We start from the raw sequence: 23,862 nt of genomic DNA, 5'->3' as shown, positions 1-23,862 counted from the left end.
TGGTGAAGCCAAAATTTAACTATTTGTATAAATTTTGTTATAACTGGTGGTTGTAAATATATAAACCATCTTTCATATTTGTAAAAAAAATGTTGAGACAGTTGCAATAACAATTGAAAGTACTTATAAACATGGAGATTCTTATTTGGGATCACAAATCACTGAACACCACTGTTTTAAAAAATACTGTGTTTGCAAACTTCAAATTGATCACTAATTATGCTAAACACATACATGTTGATCAATGAAAAAAAGTGAAAGAAATAAGAACATAAGAAATCTTCCATTTTTTTTCTCATCAGTTTTTGTTTTTATTTGGAAATCTAATTTACATTGAGTAAATTTCAATTTAAATGCATAAAGAGAAATGATGCTTTAAAAAATGTTAATAAACGAATTTAATTGCGTTGTTCCTAGGACACTAAAAACAATTTGCCTTTCTAATGTTCACTTCATTAAAAAAAGATTGTTCAGTGAGGCATGCACATAAAAACCCTTATCTAGATGTCTTTGGAAATCTTACTAGTTGTAATATTTAGTTTTCAATGATAGATAAGAGCATCATAATTGTTAATTTTGTCATTTCCCAGCATGAAAATCTTGAAACCTATGTTTCTCTTTATATGCACTTGAGGCAATGAAGTTGAACAATCTGTGATGGGACCACATCAAAAGGACTCTGTTGTATAGGGTCTAAACAGTAAACACTTGTATGTACATACACACACACACACACACACACACACATATATATATATACACTGAATGACGAAAACAGTACCTTATTTTTAATTGATGAATAATCCTTTTTATTACGATAAGTATTTTATGTACAGCCTTGTAGGCCTATTCTACTATATTTTACTTGAAACTATTTTTAGTACATGAGATGAACTGAAATGAAATGAAAGTGGATTGATAATATGATAATATAACAAAGTATACTTGTAAGTTGAATATACAACTGAAGAAAAACCTATTGTAACTTCTTATTGTTTGTCTGATATATTTAGACAAGACTCATCTGATTGAGAATTGGGTGTAGTGACTATGGATGTAGCATATAAGTAGAAAGAGGGCGAGAGAGAGAGAGCGAAAAAAGAGGAGAGCTGGTTGGTACTGAGGAGGTGAAGAATATGACATAGAGGAGATGTAAAAAAAAATAAGTGGTAAAAAAAGGTCGAGAAGGGAGAAAATATTACCCTTCAAAAGGCAATCAAGACTTGTATTTTTCCTTTGTTTTAGATACCGGTTATGTGGAAAAAAGAAAGTCTCCCTGGGCTCAAGATGTGTTTTGGTGTAGAAACCTACTTTTTTGTGTTTAAAAAATTGATACAAATCTTGGTCCTGATTCAAAATTATTGTTATGTGGAGATGTAGGCAGATAATGTTGAATCTGTTTTTTTTTTTGTATTTTTAAGCCATTGCTTATGGGAACCATATGGTCGCTGTGTAAAACCTATGGGATTCTAAGAATCTTGGAGGCAACGGGTTAATAGTTCCTGAAATGACAATATATTTAGGAACTTTTAAATGGACAAATGAAGAATTATATTTATTAGATATGTAATTTACTATTTGTTTGTATGAGACGAGTGTGTGTGGTTGTTGAAGGGGTTTGAAAATATTCAAGAGATATAAAGAGAAATTAGAGAGACAGAGACTAAGGGAATGGAAGATGATGCAAAGATAGTCAGGGGAAGGGGGATCTAGGGCGAGAAAGAGACCCGGGGAAGGAGAGAGAGAGAAATTATGGGGGTGTGTAGTCAATACCCGTTTCGACTGCTTTTAATTTGGCGCCAGCTACAGTCGAGTAAGACTCAGAACCAATATGGCAGCCTCCATGGATTTTCATCTGCGCCTCCTGCGAGATTTGTTCAAAGGGATTAGTATTCTAACTTCACCTTCCAGTGAACCTTCAGGTATCTTTGTAGTTAGATTTATGTAATTCATCATTATTTGTCAAGATTTAATGGCATTAATCAAATTACTTCGTTTGTAAGAAGGAAAATTTATTTCAACTGCTACCGGTACTGTACTGCTAACTTGTGTCGTTTAATTTTAGTCCCACGTGCTCAAAAATAGGTATGCTTACCTTCAACGACAAAATGGTTACCACACTTCTTCAGCCAGGGGCCTGTTTCATGAAGAGATGCACCCATGGGCAGAGCTACCAAGTCTCGTGCATTATGCGTGCGTGAGACTCAAGCATATTGGACTCTTGTTCATCCCGTCAAAGCCAAAGGCAAATCTCTGTCTCATGCAACTATCAAAGCCTATCCCCATATACATTGTACACAATGACAGATGTCTGTGATCTCACTCAGATTCACAGAAAATCTCACGCATAGCTGGTCTTTCAACTTGGCATCTGTGCATGGGTTCATTTCATCTTGCGTGTGAAGGAATATCATATGTATGCGACACACATGACACATGCAAATTTTGTAATCTGATAATGGGCTTGCGCTTTTGCCCAATATTAATAACACACAATTTTGGATTTCACATACCGGTAGTGCTAGTGCTAGACACTTGACTTACTGAAACACATTTTTTTTAGATCCTTTGTTGACTTCTTGAAGTTTCCTCTAAAAAAAATTATTTTTTCTTGATCTTCAGTGAAGATTTCACGGAGATGCCCTTCGATTAGCATGTGTGTGTGTATTTGAGTTTTGTCAGTCGTGTATCAATCAGCATGATCAGATATGATTATTTACCTCTGGGACCGACCTTTAATGTCCCCATCCGAAAGACGTGACTAGGGCTAGCCAGGAGGCTTCTAGAGAGTAAAAATAATGTACTAACGTAAGTTTACTCTCATACGAAGCCAGGTCTTCCTGGTCATTGACCCACACGACGGAAGCCAAAACCTGAAACTTTCACCCCCGAGATTTCTACTTTCCTTCTAAAAGATCTAGCCCTAAATCATGTACATGGGATAAAACTTCATGTCCGACATTTCTACACTCTCGTCTTTATTTTTTGAACAAGAATTCATTAAAAAAAATGAGAAAATTATTGTGAAAAGACGGAAGAGACTTGCCCGATGTTTACGCCGCCATCTTGCTTCCTATTGTTCTTCGCCAACATTACAGACTTTATTTCATATAATAAAGTACAAAAGAAATAGTGAGTGGATGACATCATCAGGCTCAGGATGTGCATATAACTGTTTTGTGAAATTAAGAAAAAACTTTAAAATGTCATAACTTTCTTATTTTACATCCGATTTTGATGAAATTTTCAGTGTTATGCTTGTTGAATTTTTGTCTTTTTATTTAAATCCACTTTTTGTTTGGATGGACGAGTCCTTTAAGACCTATTGTACTGATCATTCATGCATTGACACATAATTGATGTGGATGTTATTAAAGCCTTTTAGGTCAAGGCATGCGTAGTTCATTTAAAGACTTGATTATTAAATAGAAAATGGCTCAAATAAATTCTTTAATTTAGTCCACTGGGATTTGATGCACCTTAACACTGGTAAAACCTTAGAGTTTTCATAAATTTGATTATTAACCAACTTTACAGAACTCTATAAATTTTGAAGAATGTTGTAAACATTGTCAGCACAAAATTCTTATGGGAAAAAAATGTAGGCCAAGAAGTTCAGTACACTAATTTCACCTTTTTCAATTCTTTTCTGTCAAAGCAACACAAGGGGATAGCTCCAGAAATGATCTTCTTGAAGGCTCTCTCACCAAGTCCATGGAGGCCCTCCACAATGCTCTGGATGGAAACTCAGATCTCCAGAATCCTACGGCTATCTTTAAAGATAACCAGGCTTCCTTGAGGTCTAAACTCCAGCAGGTTACTGATACGAAATGGGTCTATGTGGAACATTGCCTGGCCATGCTTGAGAGCCTGAGATGCTGCTACCAGGACGCCTTGCAAACATACGAGGAGGAGCAGAGAAAGATCGAGGGAGCTCCTACAATACCCCTGACACCGAACATGGCTCCCACTGCATCACCAGACACCCTTAGTTTCAACCAACAGGCTACTCTATCTTCTCTCACTCAGTTCATCATCTCGCTTGGGATCTGCCCGGCACTGTTGAAAGGAGTCGGGCTCCCTCTCAATGTCAGATCCCGGTTGGCCGCTTCCTTCATGCCAACGGACAAACCTCTTCCTTTCAAAGAGAGGCAGCGAAGGTTGATGGTAATCCTCAAGGTCTTCAGCGATTGCATAAAGCAACCTGTCTTTGGTGGGTTCATCCTCTCTAAGAACTTGAATGATGTTTTGGCTTCATTGATTCAGGTGGTGTGCACCATGGAGATTCAGAAGACTATTAAGATCAAGAAACCTGATGGCAGTCTTGTTAGTCCAGCTGAAAGAGAACCAGGTAAATCACCTTGAAAGTTGGTCAGTGTATTTTGGGAGCAGGGGTCTCTCTAGTGCAGACAACCAGCATCGCTTGTTCCACTGATTTTGTTAGACACTTTTTTTTGCCTCACTCATTCTTGATTTTAAGAAAATATTTCCGCTCATTCTTTATCCTAAATCTAATATTTGAATTTAAAAAATTCATTACAAACTGTATTTTCTGAAAATATAAGTTCAAAAGGCAGTCTCTGCAATGAATGTAAGAATTACTACTTTCTAGACTAGCTAGATCAATCACTTTTTTCTGTTGACCCTGGATGACATGGCAGGCATCAGAAATCTTGCTCACAATGAATAGTTTGCATACTGCTTAAATGTCCAAGGAGTAGTATTATCTGCTGGTTTTTCTCATATTAGAGAGAGCCCTGTTTGCGAGTAACAGTATAGGCCTACACACTTTCACCATCTCTGCAAATCATTTGATGGTGTTAATAATAATAATGATTTATTTAGGCAGGCCATCAATGCCTTATGTGTCTAGACGCATAAGCCGGATGTAAATATGATAGCCCGTCCCTCTGTTGCTTCTTGTTGCTGTACGTCAGCTTTATCTTTGATCAAGGAAAATATTGATCGGTTTCAGGACAAAGTAAGCCCATTTAATGCTACTGATGAATTCACTTAAAATCCAACTTAGATGCGAGCCTCACTGCGTTTACTGAAAATCTGTCTCTGAATGGATAGACACTGAGGGCCAGTGTTGTCTGCATGTTCCCATTCTCTTGTATCATTTCTATTTAACATTAAAAAAAACATTTTAATGACTTGAAGGCTTTTGTTGAAGCAGTATATTAGACATGTTTTACTTCTGAATTCTATCTTCTGGAATCACACCTGGATTCTGAGAAACTATCATGGCGTGTCTTGATGTGTAAAGGATTTTTGTTGGCCTGCCTTAATGTCCCTTACAAGTTGACTGGTAAGACTCTGTACAAACTTACAGTGTTTGAATTTACTTACTCCAACACATCATCAATTAGTAGAGAAAGTGCCAAAAGAGTAAAATTAAATATAAAGAGGGACAGGTTTCATTTCTGATCACCGATGATGTGCTTAAGGTCTACATACAGGTAATGAGGTTTTGCCGTGATTGGATACGCGGAATTCAATTGATCACATTTATTTATGTTAGTTAATTCAAATGCTTTCTTGATTCCACAGCCCTTCCTCCCTCTGATATCACCTTTGCCAAATCCCAGCTGGATCACCTGACCCGTCACTGCTATCAGCCTTCGGTCATCAAGGAGCTTCTCATCCTCCAGGGCGGTATGGGATCTGGGATCAAAGGTCAAAGCACTCTCCCCAAGCCTCCCCTGTGGTTGAGAAAAATGTGTGGGGACCTGCTGGCTGAGAGGATCATGACAGAAAAAGGAGTAGCCCATTTTCTGCTGGGCCTCGTTGATGATGGAGGTAGGTTCTGTAGCATTACCAATAAGTCTGATATCATAACCTATTAAATACATTCCCTTTCATTTCTCATAAAAATCACTATAGAGCCATTGAGACAGTGAGGAAATATTTTTTTAAGTAGGGGATACAATTGTTGTAAATCAAACTTAACCATTAAAGCCAGTTATGGTAACAATTACAAATGAGTTGAACAAAATCTTTAAAAAAAAAAATGACCACCAAAAATATTTATATGCATAAATAAAATGTAAATGATTCGGGCAAAAAATGTGTGATTTCTTAGAAATTGACAAAACAAGCATGGTTTTCCATCCAGATGTTGGGTGTTTTACCAAACAATAATAGTAAGCTGCCCCATATGGGCTTTTCTGTGTTGGTGATCTTAATTACGATCATTTGTTTAGCTTAGAGGTCATGATTCCACACAGTTTAGAGTATGAGAGTAAACCAGATCTAGATCCATTATGATATGGTGATAATTGACTTGGGTTCTATGAAAAAAATGTTTGCTGCAGCTACATTCTTTTGAATTTAATGAATATCTTTAGATATTTATTTTGTATTATTAAGAACATTGTCGTTTACCATGCTCATGATTTAATGAAATGAACCCACCATGACAGTTGCATCTAATATGAAATAAATCCTATGTCGTAAATCATACCGTCATCCTGAACTCTAATATTTGTATGGTATTATGTACAGACACCTCATCTGGTTCTTGGGCTCGATGTGATGCCTTAGCAAACCTGTTAGCAACGCCCCCTTCCACAGCTGTTTCAAAGGAGGCTTACTTTAAAAGCATCTGCTGTCAGGTATGAATCATAATTGGAAAAGTTCTGTCAAATCAGGATTTTGATTGCTGTTTCTCAAAGATATCTAGCCTCAGGAGAGGCTTAATCATCCCCCTCGACAATTTTTGTGATATATTCGCAAAGGGACTTCGCAATTGACTTTCACCAGTTACCCCTACCTTTCACACATTTTTCATTTGAGTCATGTGCAACTTTTGAAAGACTAACTTTGCAACACCCTTGTACATAGTATGTATCTTGTTCTAAAATATTGCTTATTTTGAACCTTCAGACCCCAAAGATGTGAAAACATATTATTATTTCAATCTAATTATGTCTTTAGCTATTACAATTTGGTGATAACTTTTCCTTTTATTGGAAATTATCATTTTTTACTCTGTTCATGATAAAGAGAATTGGCAAAAGGTTTCATTTGAAAAAGTTGAAAAAATATTTATGAAATATTTTTTTTGTTCTTCCAATATCTTTGTCACCCCCTTTCTCTTTCTCTCTCTCTCGTAGTATCTCCATCAAAATCACCATCACCTTCTAAAAAAATATGCGGGGCATATGGTAACAAGCCCCCAAAAGTCTTGAAAGAACCAAGTCTGTCAAAAATATTTACCCTGATAAGCCATAGTACATGCAAATCTCTGAGCATAATTGGTGGACTTCAATCAGCCGTCACAAAAGAAATTTCCATTTATACACTGCTTCATCACCACCTTCATAATCATCATCCCTTATTAAAAGCAAATATGAACCAGCAACCTTTTATAGCACCATATCATGTCCTCAACTTCTCAAATATGGCCAGGTTCGCACTTCCTAAGCCATAATGCAACGTTCTGAGAAGTGAAGTCTTACAATATAGGTCCACTTGATTGATGATTACTATTATTATTATTATTGTTATTATTATTATTATTATCATCATTATTATTATTTGTTCAGCGTTATCTGTGCCTTTGAAGGCGAAAAGTGAACTGAATCACTATGACCCGCAGGTCTCTCCTCCCAATATAACTGTTTGGGGGAATGCAGGTGGACCACTACACCGGGGTTTCCCCCTACTCTTATACAAATAGTGCAGTGGGTTCTTAACGTGCAGAGGTTGTGATTTTCCTCTATACGGGGCCTCCATTTAACATCCTATCCGAGGGGCAGTGTTTTCCACTGTAACATAGCCCTGCATCTCTGAAACATGGTATTCCATTGTGACTTATGGGACATTTGATACTTTTTTCCACATAACTGAGGTGCATATCTGAAATAGTAGCTGCACAAACATGGATTTACTTTATTAAACTGTAAGAAGAATACTGAAACTTACTATATACAAAAATGTATGCTTTCAGCTTGGTTGCATAGGGTGCTAGATCTTCAGAAATGTCATTGTGACTTATGGGACATCGCTGGACCACACAAATTGAGCTCTTTTGTTCAAAGTGCCATATCTATCTCAGTTTTATGACAATGTTTTTAGATTTGGGCTTGGAGATTAACCAGTGATAGGGCTCACTAACAGTACTTAAATTGGACTTTATTCATTTCATTTGTTTCAGTAGTTGTGTACAATCGTGTGTGACTTATGGGACAAGTGAATGTGACTGATGGGACCCTATCTCATTTCATGGAATTTACATTTCCTCTCGATGACTTTTTAAGTCAAACTTAATTTCAGCATGAATAAATATTCCCTAATAAGATGACACCTTTAATAATTCATGCCATTGTGTCAGAAATAAATTCAACAAAGGACAGAAACATGTTTTCATGCACTTCATTTATATAAAGGGAACATTAACAAAAAAAATGCTTCCTAACTTGTCATCAAGTTTTAAGAACTGTAATCAAATAAGTACAAAATAATCAATAAACAATTACAATCATAAATATTTAGCAAAGAGATGAAAAATGAACAATTAGAAAGAATGTAAACACTTTCCATTGTGACTGATGGGACATAATGATAGGACATATTTGTTACAGATGGGACAAATAAATGTTGCTTTTCTCTATCTGTCTCGTACAGTATGGTAAGAAAATGACCTTTACAGTGTATACATGTAAGAAAATTAAGACATTAATGCTGCCATGAAGTATATCAATATTCTTGTTAATATATTCTCTTTTGTGTCAAATGCTCATATTTTCATTAGTTGTTGATGTTTATGGCAAATTTTTGACAAAAAATTAAAAATATTTAAATTTTGGCATAAATTCTTTTAAAAAAATTTATTAACTGGACTGTCTAGAAAACGGTTGCAATCGATTTCTACTATCTAAACTGCATGTACATGTATACTTGTATAGTAAAAAGTGTATTCATTTACATGGAAGATTTACCATTGTCTGTGCAAAAAATATGAAAATAATTTATTTTCATGAAAAATCCAAGATGTCCACCAAAAATTGCCAATTTGGAACCCCATGGGACATGATTTGACAAAGGGAACATCAAGATTCATTAATTATACACTTCAGGCAATACAAAAAATGTTGTTTAAAAAATATATCATGGGGGTGCACCCTATCACAACTTCTTTTTTTGCCAGCTGCTTGGGTTGATATGTCATCTCTTTCATAGAAATTCTGAATGTCTGTATAAAGGACATCATCATTTATAGAGTACCAAAGTGATGATGTCAGTTGTCATGGTGTAATGGTAGCCTGATTCTAAACAAAATAACCTGGGGCCATTTCATAAAGCTGTTGTAAGTTAGGAGCAACTTTAAGAATGACAAGTGATCCTTTCTTATGTGCTAAAACATTGCCAATTTATGATGACATTTACCACAAGGATCATCGGTCGTTCTTAAAGTCGCTCTTAAGTTACGAAAAGCTTTATGAACCAGTGCCCTTTTACGACTATCAGAATGATGGTAACAACCAGGGACAACACGCATCACCATTTTTGCAAATACAAATGTGTAAGACGATCATGCAGCTGTGACTTGGTTTAGAACCGGCCGAATCGATGTTCATGACATTGTGACATCACCCTTCGGTCCTCTTTAAATGCGCATGTTCCTTTCTATTGGCAGGCGGCAGGAATGATTCTGAGAAAACTTGATTGCAAGCTTCTGAACAATTTGTTGGCATTTACAGGGGCTTTAATAACTCTGCTCATGGTAGCCTTAAATGCATCTGAGGACTGGTGCTCTTATTTTGACAGGATCCAGAGGGTCGCTCAACTACAAAATTTGTGACTGATGGGACATTGACATAGGTTTTAGTAGTTTCCATGGAACTACATGTATATACCAAGTTCACATCGTATGTAAAACAGTGGATGCATACTCCAAGTGGACAAGAAAACCAAGAGAATGATCTGGACCTATAAAAATGAATAAAAGCTAGGGTGAAACAAACCCAATTTACCTGCACTCAGCTTTGCATTTTAGTGATCATATTCAGTTTTCTCCTTCTTTCTGGACTGGGCACACAATGCAAACTTTTTTTGTTGTTCAATGCACTGCCTATGATATTCAGACTGTTTTTTCTGACAGTCAGCATACTGTTCTCCAGCTTTTAAGCATTCTGTCTCTCTCCTTGCTATCATGGACAGCTTTAAGGTGGCATGGTTTACAAACTGTATATGTGACTTATGGGACATGTGACTTATGGGACTTAAATGTATGTCCCCCCAGTATAGCTATTCCAAGTCCAATACAGATGCAGCTTGATTTGTTGAAGCAAGCATGTACTATGGTAGATAAAAAAGTCCAATACTTGTCTCCAGGAGTCTATGGCAGCATATGAGGGAAACTTAATGCTCAAAACTGTGACTTATGGGACATCAAACATACACACCTTGAAATGTATTTTGTGCCTCACAGTTTCACTGCAGCATGTAAAACAATACAGCTAATGCTAAATTATTGCTTGGAGGTCACATGGAAAGTAGAATTTTTCATCAGCACCCTTTGCTTGCCAGGAGCCAGGGATGGGTGAAAGTTGTACACTTTCTATGAAATCTTAGTACCACAATGCAACAGAGTGTACATTGTGTATTTTATGAATGAATGAGGGTATAGTAAATATAAGTGTGTTTTTGTAAACCTTAAACTGTATACTTATAAACAGTATAAACAAAATTGCTCAGAAAAGAAATTTTTGAAAATGGAAAAATGCAACATTTGGCTGGAATTGACCAGTAGAGACATTTGCACACAATATTTCTCTACTCAATACGTTCATACTGCAATAAATTTATTATCTAAGAGCAGAACTAGTACATTCCTCTCAAAACAAGTTTATCCAGACGGATAAAATCACAGGCTAATTTACTCTCTGCACCATCAATAATTACATGTATTTTGAAAACTTATAGAAGATTAACTATTTATAACAAACAATCAATGAGAGAGACAATGTTTTGTGTTGGTCAGTCATGTCCACCTTTGAAATTATTATTAATTCTTATGCAGATATTAGATGTTCTTCATTCTGGAGATGACATCATGATGAGACAGATCATCCGAGTCATCAGTAGTTCTATAGTTGTCATAGTAACAGATGAGAAAGTGCTAGCCAAGCAGTACATCCTCGACCCACTCTTCAAAGCTCTCAAAGCTGAAAAAGATGCCAAAGGTAATAATTAAAAAGCACATTAAAAAAATAAAGGTGATAGCATTTGTATTTTGATTTGGAACATTGCTCTATTATTATGTACATTTAAATTTGAAATGAAAAATACCAAGTTTCATAATTTGATACTAGATATTTAATGATACTTTCATTACAAAGAGAATTTTATTACAAATTGATCACAATATGTTTTCTGTTTGTCTGCAGTCATAAACTGAATTACCAATACTAATTTTCAACAAGATTTCAGCATTCCAACAAGAGTTCCAAGACTCGTTTGCTAGGCATAGTACATATAGGCTTTCACATCCTACTAGGTACCCATGTGGAAGCGCCGTGGTGTAGCGGTTCTGACTCTCGCCTTGTAATCAGAGGGTCGTGTGTTCGAATCCCACCATGGCCTAGCGCCCTTTGGCAAGGCGTCAATCCACACTTTGCCACTCTCACCCAGGTGCTAACTGGGTACCGGTAGGAAACAACCGTCATTGTGGTTGGTTTAGCAAGTGTGCGCCTAACAGGCTGCTTGGAATGCTATGAATCCAGTGACCGGGTAATAATAAATGTGAAGCGCTTTGAACAGTCCTAGATTGATAAAGCGCTATATAAATGCCAATTATTATTATTATTGTTTAACACTTGGGTGGAGAGGGGCAAAGTGGGGATTGACACCTTGCCCACTGATTACAAGGCGAGAGTCAGAACCATTACACCATGACACTTTCACCACAAATCACCCCCTCCCCCCCTGTATTTCTTCCTTACCCAGGTAGCAGTCAGCTCATACTAACTAGTGAGGCTGAGCTATCACAATGCATCAATGACATCTACAGAATATTTATCATTGGAAGAGAACCAAGCCCCCTCCTCCTTTCATGTCTTACACCCATCCTTCATCATCTCTTCTCTCTGTATGCGTTCTCTATGGAAGGAGTCTGCAACCTCAGGTAAATGGGTCTTTCCTTGACATAGCAAAAGCAGTTGTTAAATTTCTGCCATAATACTGATTATAATGAAGCACTGTAAAAAAAACACACCTACAATTCATGAGTACAGTCATTCAAAGAACTGATAAAATAGGTAGATAAGTATTTTAATGAGGAAGAAAAAAGTAAGTTTTATGAAGGTTTGAAGATGACAATACTGGAAACTACTCTCTTTGAAAGAGGGATGGCATTCCAGGTCCAGGTAGCCACTACTGCAAAACATTTTTTTTCTCCAAATTTGTGAATTGATAAAATCACAGAGACCAAACTTCTCAATAAAATGTTTGCCCAGCCAGGGGGCCAATTTCTTTCAGCATGAAATTCATCCACATTGTGCTGCACTCCACCCTGATGTAGTAAATGGGTACCTGTCAGGAATACCTGTCAAGAATACTTTCCTTGAAATGCTCGTGCACCAGACGGGCTGCTTGGCTAACGTCAAAGAAGTGATGACAATCATTGCGTTGATCCCCTGCAAAGCATGTTCAAGTGGTTACTAAATATTATTTTATTAGTAGACTCAACCTTGCCTAAAAAGTCTAACATGAATAAGTCGAATGATTGTCAAAATCAGTGGTGACTTTCAATTCATCTTCTCTTTACATTCTTTTGTTTGTTACCCTTTATAAATCAAATAAGTCAAAGGTATTTCTTCATTCCAAACATGAGTGCAATGTTTAATGTATAAACAATCGTATTTTGTGCTTGTAATGTAACCATCTTAAGCATGGCCTTCCACTTGCTTCTTGCTTCACTCTCGTCTAGGGCAAAGGTAGAGGAGATCCTATGTACTTACCTCCGTACCTCGGATCATAGCACAGCCCTCCATGCCATGGAACACATCTCAGCCATACGGGCACATGGTCTGAATGACAGAATGAATGGCAAGGTCACATTCAGACCAGGATCTAGCGGTGGTGCAATCATGGTCTATCAAGGAGATTCAAGGTAATCATTTCACAGTGCTAGCAGTTAGTAGGATTTTTTTTTAAGGGAAAATGACACTAAATAGGATTTTTCCCCTCTTATATGCTTTTCACACTGCAATTTTTTCCTTAACCCTGGGAAATTGATGGGGCTAAGGGGGGGGGGTGGTCTTAGCCCCACCAATTTCCCGGGGTTAAGCTTAGCCCACTTCGTTTTCACACTACGTTTTAGCAAAGTGGGCTAGCATGGTAAATAGTACTGTACTATCTGGCCCTGCAAAAAAGCAGGGTTAGCCGGCTTATTGTGGTGCTAGCACCACAATTGCGGTTTTAAGAGATGTAGTGTGAAAACGAAACAGGGCTAAGGAAAGTGGGGCTAAGCATTAGCCAATCACAGAAGTCGAATTGTATGGTAAAATCATCAATATTCATGAGCTGAGGGATAGTCCGGGGTTAAGGCATTAACCACGGTTGAGCAGATAGTATGGGGTTAAGAAAGACAGTGTGAATCGAAAAAAAGATAGTATGGGGTTAAGGATAGTCCGGGGTTAAGGATAGTATGGGGTTAAGGAAATGCAGTGTGAAAAGCATATTAGTAGGATTTGGGTGTATGTTCTCATTTTAAAAAAAAATAGGATTCTATGCTTGAAAACGGGATATAAAGAAATGAAGAAAAGGAATTTTTCACAATTACGGTTTGGCAGCCCTGATTTCATTTCATTTTTAAAGGGATTGTTTAATTTCATTCAGTGTCTAAAATATTTTTTTCTCTTGTAGCTTTTGCTGTAACCAATCATACTTGCATGTATACCTTTAGGTCGGAATGAAATCACCCAAGATTTTGAAGCTAATCGGTCGCTTAATTGCTGAGATAATATGCTTAAGTTCACACTGTAGTCTATGGAGGAAATAATCAATATTTTTTACGTACTGGTATTTTTGAACCCATGTAATATGGCTTATGGGATAAACTTTTAAGATGCTCATCATGCCAGCCCAGCAACAGTTTCTATGAATATGTATAGAAAAAACTACAAAAATGCATGTTAAACAAAGTCATCAAATAGATTATTGATACGAAAGAGAACATGATTTATGAAAAAAGTACAGTTTTGCATCACTCACCGGAATTCCTAGCTACATCTTTGTGGGGCCCTGTGCCCTCCTGCTTGCTGCTCCGTTCACAAATAATTTAAGGGGCAAGCCTGGTCAGCTCAGTACTCACAGAAGCTCTAGAAAATAAGGGCACCAGCGCCCATGACATAATAAGCTAGTCAGACCAGTGAGTGATGACAAAACAAGATTTAGAATTTACTTTGAATGTATACAAAACAAATTTCATTTCTTGTAAAGATGGATTTAGTTGTCGACGGCACTATAGGTTAAACAAATAGGTCTGTAGATCAACTTTAATGCAGCAGGGTGACTGAGAAAGTTCATTCCCCCATTGTTTTTATCTATGGTATAATGTGAGGATGAACAATGCAAGTCACTTGTAGGATTGCACTAGGGACACTGCCATAATGTTCCCTCCTTTAGTGTAATGTTTCTATTCAGGGTGCTACATAACTTTTTGGAAGCACTTGCCCCCAAGTTGCCCGGTCGGGCAAGTAAATTTTCAAATAGTTGGAATATACTTGCCCAAAAATCTATTTCACTTGCCCGGAAAAATCCTTGAAAAAAAAGTTTTACCTTTTAAAAAGAAAGTTTTGCGGTTTTATAAAAAACCATGGGCCTTTTTCTCTGGTTTGACATGAACTGATCTACCTTGTTATTGCATTTCTTTTTCCAAAGTGATTTTATCTTGCCTGTCATGACCAAAATTAGGGTCAATATCATCTCATATCGTCCCTAATTCTGGTCATTCTACTGTGAGAATTTTGCTTGCTGAATTTGTGCAAGTAGTTTTGGTCTTTACTTCAAAACACTTGCCCGACTCTAACTTTTAATTGCCCCAGGCAATCGGACAAGTGCTTATGTAGCAACCAGCACATATTTGATTTATTTTCTATTGCATTCCTCATTACTACAGAACTTGTTTAGATATAGCATATGTAATACAAAAGTATAAATTTCAAAGAAATATAGTAAATAGTGAAGCAAAGTAACTGAATGCTACAAAGAGGTAACATGAAAAATGGTTTATCCAACATCGAATAATTGTAAAAGAAGGGCTGTCATTATAAGTGATAATGTGCTGGTCACACTGGAAATTTCATTTCTTGGCCCTTTTGTGTTGACAGTGTTGAGGAGTTGTTCACGCAGACCTTGATGAGCCATGAGCACATTGGAAGATGCTGTACTGCTCTTTTACTCAAGGTCTCACAGGAAAAGCTCTCTGCTGACTTCTTTATCTCGGTACTCAATGTAAGTATTACTCCTCCGTGGTGGTCATTGATGAAAATTGTTGTTGTGGAAGCGTCGTGGTGTAGCGGTTCTGACTCTCGCCTTGTAATCAGAGGGTCGTGTGTTCGAATCCCACCATGGCCTAGCGTCCTTTGGCAAGGCGTTAATCCACACTTTGCCACTCTCCACCCAGGTGTTAAATGGGTACCCGGTAGGATGTGAAAGCCTATATGTAGTATGCCTAGCAATTGAGTCTTGGAACTCTTGTTGGAATGCTCCCCAGGGAGTGGAGAAGGTGCATACATTGTATGCGGGCATGCAAGGATCCGATGACCGGGGTAATAATACGTCTGTAAAGCGCTTAGAAACGTCGTTCCGATGTATTAAGCGCTATATAAATGCGGAATTATTATTATTATTATTTATTTGGCAAAATGAAGAGAACAGAAAGAATACATACAATTCAGATATCAAAGAATGAACAATAAGATAGAAATTAACCACTGGATTGCCAGGGGTAGAAATAGTTAACTGAATAACTGTGGCAATACGCCTTAATAATATTATTATTATTACTATTATTATTATAATTAACCATTTTAAGTGATCTAGTGATAAAAGATGGCAGATTTAAGAAATATACACCTCAGAAATGAGGATCAGCCTTAGATGAGGTAGTGCATACTAGGGTCTTGAATATGATGATATATGAACATTGAGTGAAACTTCAATGAATAGATGATTTTTGGTCTGTGGTATTTTGTAAAAAAAGAAAGAAAAGAATTGTTACAATGTGCACAAAATGACTTAATATTTGATCATGATTTACAAATTTGAAAAAGTACTTTAGCCAAGTGTTATGGTCTGTGGAAATAAACACACTCTTCAGTTTTCAATACCCTGCCAATAGTTTGCTGTGCTTGTATATGTATAATGTAAATGACCTTATTGATGTTTATATCTAGGGAGAAAATTGAGGTTACATTTGACCTTATTTGTGGAGTTTCATCTATAAATGTAAATCTATGAGTGCTTTGAAGGGTATAATCATGCTGAGAGAAAGGTGAAAATGATTATTGGGAGAGTTCAAAATTCCTTTCATGTTACTAAAAGGAATATTCTGGTAAAAGCAATTTTCAATGCTTGTTTGATAAATGCAAGGTTACACTTTGTAATTATGAAGGTTCGTAATTCCGAAACACATAAATTGCCTATACCTCGATATTTGTTGATCCGAAAACGTAAAAGGGTTTGTTAATCCGAACATTTGTGGAATTATTCCGAAGGTTCGTTATTCCGAAGGTTCGATAATCCGAAAACAAAATAAGGTTCAATGGTCCGAAGGTTCGTTAGTCCGAAAACGGAATAAGGTTCGTTAATCATTACGTTTTCGGACTAACGAACCTTCAGAATTATGAACCTCATTTCGTTTTTCAGATTAACAAACCTTCAGAATTATGAACCTCACTTTGTTTTCGGACTAACAAACCTTCAGAATTACGAACCTCATTTTGTTTTCCGAATTACGAACCTTCTGAAATACGAACCTTCGGAAAAACAAACCTTTGGAATATCCAAGCCTTCGGAATTACGAATGTATGCGATATGCAATCACTTATCAGAATGCTTTATATTGCAGGAGATGACAGCAGCAGTTGCATCACTGGATTCTTCCAGTTCGGAACAGAGAGATCCTCCGTCTGGTCCTTCAGGACATAGTAGTGAACTCCTGGACCTAGAGCCTTCTTCATGGCCTGACAGGATTAATACAGTGCAGCACGCTCTCAGGGTTAGTATGACCTTGACTTAATGCTCTTGGTGAAAATTGATGAAAATTATTAATCATTGCACTGACACTATTATCATCATCATCACTGATGTAATTGTTCTTACCAAGCATCATCACCAGTTTATCATTTTCACATTATTAGCAGTAAACACCCTCATCACCATTGTCACCACCTGTCATCGACATCATCATCATTATCATCGTCATTTTCATTATCATCACCACCATTATCATCATCTTCATCACAATCATCATCACTAACATCACTACAACCATCATTTTCATCATCATCCTCATCATCATCACCATCATCATCATCATTATCACTATCATTATTGTCATCATCATCAGCAGCAGTATTATCATCATCAATAAGTGATCAGAATGATTGTTTAGTGATGTTCCTTTTTATAAGTGAGAAGATATTTTGAACACAGTGTAATTTGAAGAAAATATATGTACCTTTCAATAAGAAAACATATTATAAAAGAACATTGAATATTCATCATTTATAATTTGTATTTCTTTAATCAGGTTCTGGCTGTTCTTGAGCAGCTCTGTGAGGCCTTTGGACCTGATGTCCTCAAGGACACTTACCACCTGCTACAGTTCTGTCAGGCTTCTCTCCAGAGGTGTGTGGATCGACTGAAGCAGGAGGGAGAGGAAGGGATAGACATCCCAGGTGTCTTGGAGACAGAGACCTTGACACTGGCTGTGACCTTGCTCTCTGCTATGACCACTGGAGAACAGAAGGTGAAGTTAATGGAAGCTGTTATTCATGGGAGCATTTCATAAAAAGTCTTGTATTTCCATCAGCATTTGTCATTAGCCTTTGACCTCCTTGCATATGACTGACCAAAATCAAATATATTGTTGACAAGATGAAGCAACATGTATCAACCATGAAATGTAGAAGGGAAAAACCTAATTTGCTTTCTAAAATTTATCTTGGGTATTTGCTTATGAATTGCCAAGTATTTGTTTGGCCAGCATGAAATCAGTTGCAAGAACATATTAAATGGCTTGGGTAATGATACATCTGTAAAGCACTTAGAGATGTTGTTCCAATGCACTAAATGTACAAAAACTAAGTACTGGTATCATTATTTATTATTTTTTATTGTTATTTTAATCGTGATTGCATTTCATTCAACACAGAAAAAATTTGGATCAACTGATAGAAAAATCCTTCAGGATATTCTTCCCCTTTTGATGACCATTGCCAAACTTCACTCATTGGAACTCATCCAGAAGATGGCAGATGACCTTGCGATTGCCATAGCAACTCATGGTGCTGTGTCATCATCCTCCATTCACCACGCAGGGAAAGACGTGAGGAAAGGTGGAAAGACGAATGAACAGTTGAAAGTAAATACAACCAAGGGCAACACCATTGGAGTGCCAGGTCGAACAAAAGCTCAGACCTCTGTAGAATCTGATGTACCGGCAAGTAGTTGTACAAAGAGCAGTAAAGAGGTCAACAGGATCAGTAGAGAGGTCTCTACCAGTAACGACATTGGCAAACCTTTACTACCTCATTCAAATACTGAAGAAAAGGGAGAAGCAATGGGACGAACTAAGGGTATGGATATTCCTGGTAAATCTACAAATCAAAATCAGGATGAACTGTCTTGGACAAATCCTTCTTTGGGGATATGTGAAAATGTGTCTCAGAGACAAGAACCATGTCAACAAGCAGATAACACTGGAGCTGATGGTGATCTTAAAGTTCATTCTGGAGAAAGTGCATTGCATGACAAAAGTAGTAGTGATTTGGAGATATCTAAGAATAATAGATCAGCAGATACTGAAAGTAGAGTATCAGACCTTGATAATAGTGAATCTCAAATGCCAGCGAATCATAATAATCCCAAGATAGATCAACAAAATAGGAAAGATGAGGATTCAATGCAACAAGAAAAGCCAACAAGTGAAGCTTTTGATGAAGCAATTAGAGACCTCACAGACCCTCTGCTCCCTGTACGAGGCCACGGTCTCATCATGCTGACCAGACTCCTCAAAGAGAAAGACCCTAGAGCCATAGCTGAGAGCAAAACCTTACTCGCGATCTTTGAAGAACATCTTTCTGATGACGACACCTACATCTACCTCCCATGCATCAATGGACTGGTAGCTTTGGCAGCATCACATCCAGACCGGGTTATGCCTCATCTCTGCAGTACCTTCACCAGTGGTCATGCGTCCGACCAGAGCAGACAGTGGTCAGCGACCAGTCGAACGGTTTCCTTGGAGAAGACGCTCAAGATGGGAGAAGCTTTGGTCAGAGCAACAAGAGAACTTGGTATGTGACGATCCTTTAAAGCAATAATTTTCTTTTGTGATATTTGCAGAGCTTTTAGCCTTTTTTTTATTTGTATGTGTTTTTTTTTACAATTGTCTAGCAATATGTTGTCAGATATTTTCCCTATAAGGTTCCCCAATTTTCTGTATGTATTTTGGTGAGGTTCATTTATTTATTTCTCACTATATTTTTCAAGCACAATAACCAAAAATTAGTTTTAAAAATATTGAAATTGAATTTAGATAAAATGTACATATTTAAAAGATATCATAAGATAATACATAGATTTATGTATGGAATGTATGAATTTGTAAGAATATGTACAAAACAGAGTAAAACTTTATGTTGGTTGATATAGTCCTTTAATCCCTTGAGACCAGATCCATTGATGTCATTTCAATATAAATTGTGTTTGATTCTAGGAGAGCTAGTTCCACACTACAGGGATCTCTTGTTGAATACCATCATGGCCGCCACCAGACACTCGGACGCTCATATCAGGGCAAGCAGTCTAGCCCATCTAGGGGAGGTCTGTGGGCTTCTTAAGTACTCCATTGGTGCTGTGATTCATGAGGTGAAAACATTTTTTCATCCTTTTTTTTAAGATATCCCGGTGCTATGTTAGATGGCAATTTCTCCCTATGATGGAGACTATTAAAGGGGTAGTCCAGTCTGAAGTAAATATGATTTGAACAGAGAAAAATCAGACAACAACAAAACTGAAAATTTGATAAAAATCGGACAAGGATTAACAAGGTTATGACCTTTTAAAGATTTTCATTTTCTGATGAAACAGTTCTAGGCCTATCTTCATGAATACTCAATGAGCAAATTGATGATGTCATATCCCAACATGTTCTTTTGTATTTCATTGTATGAAATTAGGTTTATTCGAGTTCTTTCCTCCAAGAACTAGAAAAAAATGGATTGACAACTGATTTAGTGCATTAGATATTCATTTCTGCAACTTATTTTATTTTTAAGAACTTATTTAATTGCTTATTTCAATCTTTATCATCAGCCTACTCAAAGAATATTGATAACAATGTGTATATAACTGTTTTCACAAAATATTTTTAAACTTTAAAATCTAATAACTTTTATCCAATTTTAATGAAATTTTTGGCATTTTGCTATGTAAATTTTACTCTTTTTATTCAGATGTTAATAATTTTAGCCCGAAGAATCCCTTTAAGTGAAATTGATTAATCTTTCCAGGAGGAAGGGGGTTCAGTCAGCCCCCTCCTGCTTTTTTGTGAGAAATTTGTGATGTGAAGAAGTCTTGCTGTGATGTTTTGTGACTTTCTACACATTTTTAGATCAAGTTTACGTCAGAAATGTTCATGAGTTCTAATCATGCATAAAAATTGGACAATAATTGCTCAAGAACACAAGTCAACATGTGTCATTCATCTTCAGTTTAAGTCATTGGAGATGATGCCAGTATATACTGTATATTGGCTGTTATCTAGACAAAACAGTCTCCAAAGAGTCAAAATTAATCAATGAACAATTATTTCTCTCCTGCTTTCAATTAATCAAATTTAAATTCTTAGATAGATTAAATGTCAACAACAATTTCAATGAAAAAAAAAGAAGAAGCAGGGCTAATCAAACTAATTGTACATTTAATGATATCTTTCCTCTCTGTAGGTTCTGAATTGTGTAACATCTGCTCTCAAAAGTGACCCTGAGCCCGAGGTCAAAAGGTCAGCTGTTCAGGTCATGAACCTTCTCCTGCGAGGTCTTGGAAAAGATGCCATACAAGTGAGTAGAGCCATACTCTTTCTTTTTCTACTGTATGCCATTGTAAAATTTACCAGAAAGCCTGCTGTGTCAACAGTACTAAGGGCGCTATAAGTCGTTATCACGGCTTGTGATTGAATAGCATAACAATCGCCAGTGGTCATCAGCAACATATTGCTCTTTATTATTTGCAGCATTGTGACATATGTTGCACAATGTGATAATGCAAACTAGCTTGATCTTAGCTACGCCCAGTTATCAACAGTGATGATCAGTAACATGTCAGACAGACATTATCTCAACTTGTTGTCCAAAGCACAAATGTGGTTGTGAGTTGTGAGATATCACAATACCCCTAGTCAATCACCAATGGTGATAGATCTCATACCTAAATGAGCATTTAGATATGAGACCTATCACCATTGGTGATTGATAAGATGATCTAAAGTACTAGTATTTGGCTGGAAATGTCTGATAGGAGGTATATAAGAAAATAATGACCATCAGAGAAGGTGATGGGATAAACTATGTCCTCTGAGGTGATTTAAATGAAACCATCTTTCAGGAAAGAAGTTGAAGAAAGATAGCACATCTGTGCCATAAAGGATTTGATGATTATTTGTTTTATGTTTTACTTCAGAAATGATGCAATCATACTATGGCAAATATGTATAGCTTGCTTCACTTAATTGGATAATGAAGTCAAAATTAGTTTGAGAAAGAGAGAGGTAATATTAATCATAATAATGATGATGGTGATATTATTTATAGTAGTGTTGACATTTTTCCTTAAAGGGGAATGAAACCTTTAGAACAAAGAGGCTTGTGTAGAAACAGAAAAATCAAAGAATAAGAATAAAGAAAGTTTGAGAAAAATCGGACAAATAATGAGAAAGTTATGAGCATTTGAATATTGCAATCACTAATGCTATGGAGATTCTCCCATTGGCAATGCGACAAGGATGTGTGATGTCACTGATGAACAACTTTCCCTTTGGTGGACTATAAAATGCCCTCAAAATGTCTCTTTTTACTTTTTCTTATGATACAAACTCTCTATCCAAGATGTATTCTTAAAAAATACGTATTACATGCCCTCATGTAGAAAGAACACATGATCTATGGATAGATGTGATAAAAGAGGAAATTCAAGTGAAATATATACTAAAGTAATGGGGAGAGTTGTTCACAAGTGACATCACACATCTTTGTCGCATTGCCGATTTGCTATCTCCATAGCATTAGTGATCGCAATATTCAAATGCTCATAACTTACTCATTATTTGTCCGATTTTTCTCAAACTTTTGATCTGTTTTCTTTGATTTTTCTGTTTTCACACAAGCTATCTTGTTCCCATGGTTTCATTCTCCTTTAATGATCACCTGAGGTAGACAAGAAAGTGAATCTTTATCATTAGGTAGTCTTAATGGACAGGGGTGGTATTCTGAGGTCATTTTATCTTTAAAATATTTTATTTTATCTCTTAAAATGAAATTGGTATTCTGAGATGACATTTTATCTCTCAGATAAAATTTACAATTTTATCTTGTGTATAAATTTTATCTTGCGTAACTTTTAATGATACGCAACAAAACAGTGCCTGCGTAGACAAAGGCATCGCGTATCTGTGTATTGCAACGCAGATGATGTGCTTGCGCCCAAGTTAGTTTGAAGAAAAAAATAAAATAAACTTAAAAGAGGGTAGGGGCTATTTTATCTCCGCGACGTTGATTTCACCAATATTTCTAGGTGAATTAACCCCAAATGTTGACATGAAAATGAAGAAAAATTATATATTTATTAAGAATAACACCTTAACGTTATTCTTGTACAATAAGAAAGTATTTCATAAGACTTGTCTTTACTAATATTGTCTTTGAAATGATGCTTGAAAAGATGCGATACAGACCTCGAAAAAAGATGAGAGCATTGTCCTTTTTGTTAAAAAGAAATCTCTGTAAAGACGCGCGAGCGTATAGTGCAAGCGTATTTGAAGTAAAAAATTAACGCAATCTCACTCCTTTGCCACACCTCCTTGTGGAATAGATTTCCATTGGTTGACTGACACGAAAGAGCTATAAAAGCGCGTTTCTAATTGGATATTGATTAAAAAGTAGGTGTGTCTTACAGAGATAAAATGAAGATAAAATGGTTCTCAGAATACCAATTTGGAGAGATTTTAAGGGCATTTTATCTCACTGATTTTAACGGAGATAAAATATTTTATTTTATCTGAGATAAAATGGATCTCAGAATACCACCCCTGGTTTTTATAATACATGTTTTAAGAGGGGGGGGGGTCAAACTTGTGTTTTTTAGGACTTGTGATCCTCATATATGGTTACTGTAATAATAGTAGTAATGATATGATTACATAATATGAATTATGAATGAGAAATATATTACATTAATTTCTATACAAATCCTTTCCTATTAAGAGATAAATATGCGAACAGAAAAGGAGACGGTTATTTTTATTCCTATTACATTGTCTCAGGGTAGGAAATAATTTCTATTTTTAGGGGCTATTTTTTTTTTTACACATTTTGATGATTGCACAAATTTTGTGTCTACCTTTCC

General features: G+C 36.4%; 1 protein-coding gene across 1 annotated transcript in view; it reads left to right on the top strand.

The window, feature by feature from the left end:
• The first annotated feature begins 1,813 nt into the window (after positions 1-1,813).
• The window catches only part of LOC121407067 (transport and Golgi organization protein 6 homolog), a 38,278-nt gene continuing 16,229 nt past the window's right edge, over positions 1,814-23,862 (top strand). The window contains exons 1-13 of the mRNA XM_041597987.1: positions 1,814-1,922; positions 3,659-4,351; positions 5,554-5,802; positions 6,508-6,617; positions 11,030-11,192; positions 11,956-12,133; positions 12,938-13,120; positions 15,342-15,465; positions 17,084-17,233; positions 17,768-17,986; positions 18,392-19,535; positions 19,958-20,109; positions 21,189-21,302. Coding sequence (XP_041453921.1) covers positions 1,832-1,922; positions 3,659-4,351; positions 5,554-5,802; positions 6,508-6,617; positions 11,030-11,192; positions 11,956-12,133; positions 12,938-13,120; positions 15,342-15,465; positions 17,084-17,233; positions 17,768-17,986; positions 18,392-19,535; positions 19,958-20,109; positions 21,189-21,302 — 3,570 coding nt within the window. The 5' untranslated portion in view covers positions 1,814-1,831. The remainder of the gene's footprint in view (positions 1,923-3,658; positions 4,352-5,553; positions 5,803-6,507; positions 6,618-11,029; positions 11,193-11,955; positions 12,134-12,937; positions 13,121-15,341; positions 15,466-17,083; positions 17,234-17,767; positions 17,987-18,391; positions 19,536-19,957; positions 20,110-21,188; positions 21,303-23,862) is intronic.

The sequence above is a fragment of the Lytechinus variegatus genome, chromosome 2 (assembly GCF_018143015.1).
Source record: "Lytechinus variegatus isolate NC3 chromosome 2, Lvar_3.0, whole genome shotgun sequence".
Classification (NCBI taxonomy): domain Eukaryota; kingdom Metazoa; phylum Echinodermata; class Echinoidea; order Temnopleuroida; family Toxopneustidae; genus Lytechinus; species Lytechinus variegatus.
The sequence above is the reverse complement of the archived record's forward strand: the minus strand, read 5'-3'. Positions and strand labels throughout refer to the sequence as shown.